This window comes from Anopheles gambiae, chromosome 2, assembly GCF_943734735.2.
Source record: "Anopheles gambiae chromosome 2, idAnoGambNW_F1_1, whole genome shotgun sequence".
Classification (NCBI taxonomy): Eukaryota; Metazoa; Arthropoda; class Insecta; order Diptera; family Culicidae; genus Anopheles; species Anopheles gambiae.
The window spans coordinates 106,498,401-106,507,337 of NC_064601.1; the positions used below are offsets into that span (position 1 = coordinate 106,498,401).

General features: G+C 43.4%; 2 protein-coding genes across 4 annotated transcripts; both read left to right on the plus strand.

Moving 5' to 3' along the window:
- Positions 1-29: 29 nt before the first annotated feature.
- LOC4576528 (ninjurin-A) lies at positions 30-1,448 on the plus strand. The gene is made up of 2 exons (XM_001237165.2): positions 30-295; positions 376-1,448. The coding sequence occupies exons 1-2, from the start codon at positions 257-259 to the stop codon at positions 745-747; spliced, it is 411 nt and encodes a 136-aa protein (XP_001237166.1). The 5' UTR covers positions 30-256; the 3' UTR covers positions 748-1,448.
- Positions 1,449-4,116: 2,668 nt separating this feature from the next.
- Positions 4,117-7,476, plus strand: LOC1270313 (ninjurin-A). 3 transcript variants are annotated; one of them, XM_061644313.1, is made up of 5 exons: positions 4,117-4,379; positions 4,512-4,749; positions 6,239-6,277; positions 6,338-6,583; positions 6,660-7,476. In XM_061644313.1, the coding sequence occupies exons 2-5, from the start codon at positions 4,594-4,596 to the stop codon at positions 7,029-7,031; spliced, it is 813 nt and encodes a 270-aa protein (XP_061500297.1). In that variant the 5' UTR covers positions 4,117-4,379; positions 4,512-4,593; the 3' UTR covers positions 7,032-7,476. The 3 variants fall into 3 exon arrangements, with proteins under 3 accessions (XP_061500297.1, XP_061500298.1, XP_061500295.1); XM_061644314.1 differs by having other exon boundaries at positions 4,118-4,408; XM_061644311.1 differs by having other exon boundaries at positions 4,118-4,379; positions 6,239-6,583.
- Positions 7,477-8,937: the final 1,461 nt, after the last annotated feature.

Genomic DNA, 8,937 nt, shown 5'->3' on the forward strand with positions numbered 1-8,937 from the left:
AAATGTAACATTAAAAAAAAAACAAACCCCCAACCCAAGCGACGAACCCTGCATCCCACGCGCACCGACACTACCGCGGTTTATTTTCGTTTGCAGCGAGCACGATTTTGTTGTATTCATTCCGCCAGCGCGCTTAGTTGTCGTCGAGGAATCTATCTGGCCGCACACACACACCAGACCCGGCCCCGGGAATAGAGACCTTTGTTTGTTGTTTTCGTTCGTTCGTTCGTTCGATCCCTCCCACCGGGTGCATAAAATGGCCCTAAACATTAACGACGGTGCACTGTCGCCTACCGTAAGTATGGCCCTTTGGTTTTAGGGGAGCATATAAAATCGAAATACACTCAATCTACATCCAACCTATCCTGATTGTAGGTCGAACAGGGTGCCGCCGGGCTGCCCGAGGTAATACCGAACGTGAATGTGTACCAGCAGAAGAAAACGCTAGCCCAGGGCATGATGGATCTGGCGCTGCTGTCCGCCAATGCGAACCAGCTCCGGTACGTGCTGGAAACGTACGAGCGTCATCCGTACTACATCTTCAGCCTAATCTTTATCTCCGTCAGCCTGCTGGTGCAGGTAGCGGTCGGCGTCGGCCTGATCATGAACAGCCGGTACGACGTGAACGATCGGAAGGAGATATGCAAGGCAAACAAGATCAACGACCTCATCACGATCGGCATCTTTGTCATTACGCTGGTCAATGTGATGATTTCCGCGTTTGGGGTGGCGCCGCGTAAAGCGTGAGTGTTGAAGTTGCGAGTGTGAGTGTCCGAAACTGGCTAGAGTGCAAATTGAAATGACGTCGTACCGAAAAAGTGCAAAAGCGTAAAATGCGCCAAAATGTGTGAAAGGTGGAACAAATAAGAGAGAGAGAGAGAGAGAGAGAGAGAGAGAGAGAGAGAAAGAGAGAGAGTGAAAATTCGTCAAGCGCCCACATCGAATGCGTGTGTAAATTACACTTTACGATGCACCTGCTACCGTAGCGTTAGTCATCAATCATTGCATGGGGAAAACCCTACACATCGCAGTGAAGCTTGGTGTTGTTGAACAGGTTTCCAAGAATATTTAAAAATGCAACACAACATGAAAACGACATACCTCGTAAAGAACACCCCGGCACAACAGAAACTTCCTCTACAGAATGCCCCCAAAGCTATGCAACGCTAATCTTATGTAAATTATTTTCCTCCCCGCAAACACGAACAGTGCTTCTACAGCAGCAGGGCAGTTATTAGCTTGCCTTGGGTTGCAAAAATGGAAAGACAAATTTGCCAAAACTCGACGACTTAGAAGTAGATAAGAAGAGCAAGCGCCCGGGGTAATAAATGATATTATGCGGTTAAGCAACGACCCTTATCTCCCTCATAGTGCGAAGAAATATGACCTTGTACAGTGTTTGGTAGAACTTTGTTTTACAAATAAAATAACAATAAGTAGCAACTAGAGACGCATGTCGGCATGTCTAGAGTACAATGACTTCATTAATTAAATTAAATAAACAAAACCCCCGAAATAAAACCCCAACCATTTTCTCTGAAAACAGTGTGAGACATTGTAACACACAAGTGTTAAGTAGCTCAAAAATGGAATTTATCTACAAAAATGGTTCTAAACCCGCCGCCTGTGTTTACACGATCAATTTACGAACAATGCGACCAATGCGTTTCAGGAGCGGGCACCATCAAGCGAAACACAAACGTATAGCCACCAAGCAATACACCGAAAACCGGTGTTTCCAATTCCCAATTCCGACCCCGAGTGGCCCATTGCGTCAGGCGTGCCGAGAAGAACAGAACGGCGCAAAGCAGAACGAACTTTAAAACTCGCCGTCCATTAAGTCCACCATTCGTCGATCGGCTCCCGCTGCCAGCGAACCCTCGGACCCGCCGCTGTTCAACCCCTTCCAGCCAGGGGCTGCGTACATATCACATGACGTTCGTATGGATTCCCCGCGAAAAGCCCAGCCGGCCCGAACCGGGACCGATTGGAAACCGGTTAGCACGCAATTGTGGGACGGTCGAAAAGAGAACGGTCAGCTTGTTGGTGGGATGACGCGTGTGAAAAGATGGAAGAAAACGAATTGAAAGGTATTGGCTGGTATTAGGCATGGGCAAAACGATTCTTTTCACCGAACGCGAACGAACTAGTTCGCTCACCAAAAAGAACCGAACGCGAACGACGATTCTTTCGTTCTTTGTTTCATGAGGTTTTTATTCACAAAGAACGCTCGTTATCTTTTTCATTTACCCACCATAGACGCATACTGTAGCCAAAGAAGTACTCATTCTGCGGTTGAAACCAATCATTTAAAAACATTAAACACTCGGCTGTCTGGTCAACACAATCCATCGCAAAACCGAGCAAAAACTAGCATGTAAAAAACTAATACGAGCAAAAATGTCTCCTGCATATATTGTACCCCATGCCTTATACACACTTAAGGATTCTATTTAAAAAAACTACTTAAATATGGATCAACATGATGAGCGCAATCAATTCAGTTCAGTTCATTCGCGAACAATGACTAATCCGTTTGAACGGGCTCGATCTTTTGAATTGTATAGGTATAATTTCCATGCCAACAGAACACAGATCGAACACCAGTTCGAACGCGTTCGATGAATTCAGTTGTGTAGGTACGATTTACACACCAACAGAACACAGATCGAACACCAGTTCGAACGCGTTCGATGAATTCAGTCGTATAGATACGATTTCCACACCAACAGCACACGTATCGAACACTGCTGGACAAATTCGACGGCGTTCGAGGAATTGAGTTGTATGGGTACGATTTCAACACCAACAGGGTACATTTTGATCTCTGACGACCCGTTCGCACGGTGCGAGAATGAGGGAGAAAGCGATATGATTTTGCACGTTTTATTACCACATTTATGTGTGCCGTCGAACACTGAACGGAACGTTCGAACGCGTTCGGTGTAGTCAGTTTCTTCCAAAAGTCCTGGTCGTTCTTTTTGTTAAGAACCTCGTTCGTTCGTGCACTTTACCGAACTGTTCGAACGGTGCGATTCTCGTTCATTTTACACATGCCTAGCTGGTATTATTGAATCCGTTCGTAGCGGGAACGTACGGCGCTCACATGAAATTCTGGGGATGACAACACATTTCTTGAGATAGGTCCTACAACGCCGCGGTGAATAACTGTAGCAACCATCTAGTACGTTAGGAAAATGAGTGTCGGGACGTACGCCGCCGCTACGAACGGATTCAATAATACCAGCCATTAACTATGTTAAATTTGTAGATAAGACAATGCCTAGTAAAAGTTGTCAGAAATAAGATGTTTATACATACATAATTAACAAACAAAATGAGAAATAGCTCGTGGTAAAAAACATACAAAGCATAAAAACCCCAATTATTGAATAAATGTTGGATAAAGAAATTCCATGAATAAAGATGGAATATGAAAACATGGAGCAAACGAACTGAATGTTATTAACTTTGTTAAATTTATAGTGAATAGAACACATAGTAAAATATATCATGAGAAATAAGAGGATAATACATAAACAAATAAAGAAAAATGTAACAAATATCATCAAAAATAAATAAATAAATGTATAAATAAATAAATAAATAAATAACTAAATAAATAAATAAATAAATAAATAAATAAATAAATAAATAAATAAATAAATAAATAAATAAATAAATAAATAAATAAATAAATAAATAAAACAATCAAATCTGAACCTCGTTTTGCAACATTCAAAACTAGAACTGTAAAAATATAAAAAAATAAATACTACAAAGAACAAGCAAATCTAACACATACCATCGAACCGAATTACTACATTATAGTTGATCAATTTTAAGGATGATCGATGGTTTTTTTTTACAATTTTTATAAAACTTTGTTACATTTCTTAAACAGTAGGCGACGTTTTTTACACGCATTTACCTTAATATTGTGAAATAAATTCTAAAATACGTATAATAAGCACTAAAAGGCTAAACCTAAACACTTCTCTACCAACCCAACCGCACACACCCATCCGTCCCCGTATTACGACCGTAACCACACACAAACTAACGCAAGGATACATTTAGCTCGACTTTCCGCAAAACTCAGCCCCGATTCGCACAAAAGCGCCAAACGCGCGCTCAGTTCGTGTCGAGCCGCTCAGCGGTACAGTGTTTACACATCGGTCTCCACCCCGTTCCGTGTCGTGTGTTGCTGTCCAGACAAAAAACAACGTGCCCAACGGAGTGTGTAACGGTGCTCGAGTCGGGGCCGGAGTCGAAAAACGGGCAACGGCTTATTGTTTCCACTGCTTGATTCACCGGGAAGCAGTCGGTCAAGTGGATCCAGGGCGGGTGTAATTATTCGCAAGACACTCGCACAAACGGTGTGTTGTTGTAACCCCTTCCCCGTGGGGTATGTGTGTGTGTGTGTTTGACCCCTGTCAGTCAAGTGAAATAATTGTGAATAATTTAACATTTGCTGTTTTCTTTTTGTTCTGACGGTACATTATCGGTAGAATTAAAGTCGAATCAGTTTGCACTGGTGTGAGTGAGAGGTGAATTTTGCGCTCGAAACGATCAAACGATCTGCCCAACATCATGACGTCCACCGGAGAGAAAGACACATCAGCGGTGGAAATAAACATCGAAGAGAGCGCCGGCAGCGACATGCCAGATGCTGGCCGCACCACTGCCAACCCAGCGCACACCCTTGCCGCACGCCCCAACGGTCGCAATCGTAGCCGGTCGAACAGTGTGAGTATTGGTATTGTGTGTTTTCGCTTTATGCTTCTCCATCGGTACAGCTTGATCATCGCATGATGATCGCGGCCCGCGCCCTGAATCGCATCAGTCAGCGCGACGCACATAGTGCGGCGCGGGAAAGGCGCACGATGACGCATATTTGATTCGGCGTTGTGCGGAAGCGACTCCACACATAATGCTGAAGCTCGGTATTTTCCGCGCTATAAGATGAATTCTCAACCGCACGATTACAAGGCGATTGTTGTTCCGCCACCACGGACCCAGCAAACACCATTCGTTCGACTGTCACCCGAACCGGTTTGATGACATTACAGATTCCACACCGATCGAGTGACAACATTCTAACAACATGCTCTATGCTTCTTGCTTCCCCTAAAGGGCGCATTCCTGTGCTTATCGTCTGTCCTTGGAGCGGATTGCTTAGAGCTTATTAACGCGCGGTATTGATCGCTGCTTCCAGTGTTGTCATGCCGCTCATGAAATTCTATCCATATCGTGAGTGAATCCCCCTTTTATTGGCAGCTGATTGGCGTTGTTTTTGTTTTACTGTGCTTTGCTGTACAGATTTGATTGGATTTGGCAGCTCAATTGTATTTAAATTTGTGCTACTTTCCCACCCTTACGCTGTGCCGGGGGGCTATTCGTAGCCCTCTTGCAAACAGTGACGTTAATCCTTCGCTTTGCGCATGGAGTAAGAGCATTTAATTGTGTTTAATTTACAATTTTCGTACCAGCATTACAGCATCGTTTTGCGATTGGTTTCGCTTGCTGCCAGTAGCGCATGATAAGTGCAATTAATGCCAGTAAACAGTGTGAACAGCGTGTGATAAGCGAACGAGTTCTAACACGAAGGCAGCATTCTTTGTGACTTCAAACGCAAGGGTGTCGAACTCTTTGGAGTATATAAACAAAAACATACAGTAAAAACAATGCATAAAATATTTCTTTTATAAACTATAATAAGGCTACATTTATGTTCGACACCCTTGACACATGTTCAACGCTTCTGCTTGATAAAAAAAGTCACAGATACACAAAACACTGACCGTACGTGACATAACGACGGGCGCCAACGGTCCAATCCAATGCTTGTGGCTCATATCAACCTCCGATGACGCTTCCGCCTCGCGATCCGCTACACTTATCTTGTCTGCCGTATGTTTCCGCTTATGATTTGCTCATGTTTAAGTGCTTTTTTAACATCTCGAAACCATCGCGCATGCAATGCACTCGATGCAAACGAAACGCGGCAAGTAATATAACTTTCACCCTGCAATTTAAGCAATTTTGGCGCGTTCGTTGATCTCTCGCTGGGAAGCTTGCTGCGGATTGCGGGTCAGTAACAACTTTCGGCGCAGAAACTGGTCGATCTCTTCACGGGTGGTGTGAAATGGGTGTTTTTTTTTTTAAATGCAGTTTGAGATGTAAAATGATTGTTTTTATTTTCTATTCTTTCTCTCTCTCCTTTCTCCGAAAGCAGCGTTCACCATCTCGCCGAGCAAAGCGTGACACAGAGAAGGCTCGTACCGATGCGATTCCCCTTCTGCCCATACCTAACGAATCGAATCTTCCTCGGCAGGAACCGCCAATGGCTGGGCCCGAGCTGGACGACGACGACGACGAGCTGGACGATGGGGTGGATCTGGACGATCCCAAGAGCAACCGGGGCATCGACAGCGGCTTCCTCGACCCGGTCGACAATGGGTCCGTCGATACGGGTGTGTCGCGGGCGGGACGACGCGGCGGTCGTCGCAATCAGGCACCGGCCGGGCCAACGTATCGCCCAGGGTTTGCACCGACATTCGATGCCGATGGGACACGTGTTGTGAGTAATGGGGGTGTGCAGCGTTGTGCTGTTCCAATGATTGTGTTATTAATGTGGCTTTACCCCTTTCCCCCAGGTTCAAACAACGGCCACCGGGCAGGTCATACCGGACGTGAATGTGTACCAGCAGAAGAAGAACCTTGCGCAGGGCATGATGGATCTGGCGCTACTGTCCGCCAACGCCAATCAGCTCCGGTACGTGCTGGAGTCGTACAGCCGCCATCCGTACTTCTACGTCAATCTGGTGTTCATCTCGACCAGCATCATTGCGCAGGTGGCGGTCGGCATTGGGCTGATCTGGAAGAGCCGGTACGACATCAAGAAGGAGAACGATTTTTGTAAAGCCGATCGGATCAACAATCTCATCACGATCGGCATCTTCATCATTACGCTCGTGAACGTGCTGATATCGGCGTTTGGTGTTGCCGAGACGCAGCCGGTCGTGTGACGGCACTGCGCTGTTTTGGGAGTTTGTGTAATTTAAACTATGTTGTCAGTATCATCTAGAGTAGCATTTAGGTTAGGATGTGATAGGAGCAAATAGTGGAGTTGCGACGATTTCGATCTAAATAACTTAACCATGGTCCATTGGTTGTTTTAATCAAAATTAAATGATATATTTTATGAACCTTTTTTAGTGAAAAGTTATTACTGTAAATTGATTATCAGTAATGTTACTAACGATAGGCATTTTCGTGAACACTACCACTAAAAAAGATATTAACATTCTTAATATATCATTCATTCACTGCGTGTGTTCGTTGACCTTAGAGTTCGTTTTTGCACCCACCACAAACCACTGCGGGCGTTTCAAATGTAAAGAGAGAAGAACAATTGATCAAACAGCTGTATAAACAATAAAGTGAAAAATGATAAAAACATTCCTCAGTAAATATAAAGTGTTTTTTTTCTACACATTTTAATGGCTGTAATCACTGTGTTATACTGCTGTGCACAATATTTCGTGCTTTTACATTATACTATTGCATGAAAGATATTGCATGAAAGATATTGATATTGTTTATGGATTGCAGGGTTATTGGACAACAGTGATACTTAGATTCAAATGCAAACTATTTAAATTAATTTTTGTTTCCAAAAATCTTGGTCGCAATTCTTGGTTAAAATTTTGATAAAAAGAACTTATAACCCAGGACTTACGTGCAGTCCTAAAAATTCATACAAAATGAGTGAAAATATCGGTAAAAAGAACTTATGACCCAGGTTGCAGTATCGGTAAAAAGAACTTATGACCCAGGTTGCACGCAAGTCCTAAAATTTCATACAAAATGAGTACAAATATCGTCAAGATTGGAGCACGGATTACGTAAAACGTATTTTATAATGTTAAGTCATTAAAATTTAAAACCAATTTCATTTTATTGTGCTCTATTTCCCAATCGGGGCGAGATTTTCAGTACATTTGCAGCCAATTTTAAGACTTGCGTCTGCGACTTGCGACTTCCAACATGAGCTCTAAGATTTTTTTTTTTCCAAAAATTCTTGTTCGCATAAATATTGGTCACATAGCTCTCGGTAGCAGAAGTGTTGGTCACAAAACTCTAGGTCACAAAAATCTTGATCACAAAATGTGAGCCTACCGTTTCCACCAGTTTTATATGACGCAAGCACCCATCACTGCCTACTTTCAGGAAAGAATTCAAGTTGCATGTTGTCCCTTTCACTCCTACAAAGATGACTTCTCTGTCACAAGGCATATCGTGTTCCGATTTCATACTCACAGCAAAGAATGAAATATCGTCTTTAGCACTTGTTAAGCCCTACCCGTTTTGTAAGGGATTGCATACAACTTTTCCCCACTGGGCTGCGAGCTTACGGATACTTGCGTTCAAGAACGCTTCAACCGAGTCAGGGGAGGCACACCTACAACGAACGTAATGTTGAATTATATTTATATTACATTAAATTATTTTTATTTCAAAAAACAATCCTTCCTGTCATAAGACATAGAAAATGTGATAATTGTTGCAAAATATTCTGGTCAATGCCATCACCAATAAAGTGTTTCTTAATGTCATTATAATATATCAGTATCATACGAATAATGAATTCGAACAGCGACCACATTCCTTAACTAGATGGTACAATGCATCTCTCCCAGACGTCTGCATGATTTGGAGGTCAGTAAGTCTGGGTTAACCGTTCTCGTGCTCCGTTTCCGCCGTAAGAGAAGTTTGCGTTTGTGTTGATTACCATGAGAGAAAACTCGTGCGGGGAAAACTTTACCTCAAGCACGATCTCACACGTGCTATCTCTTCAAGAGCATATGCCGAAATGAGAGAGAGAGCGCGCGCATGGATGATCTTTACCATGCAAAGTCCCGCTAGCCCCAG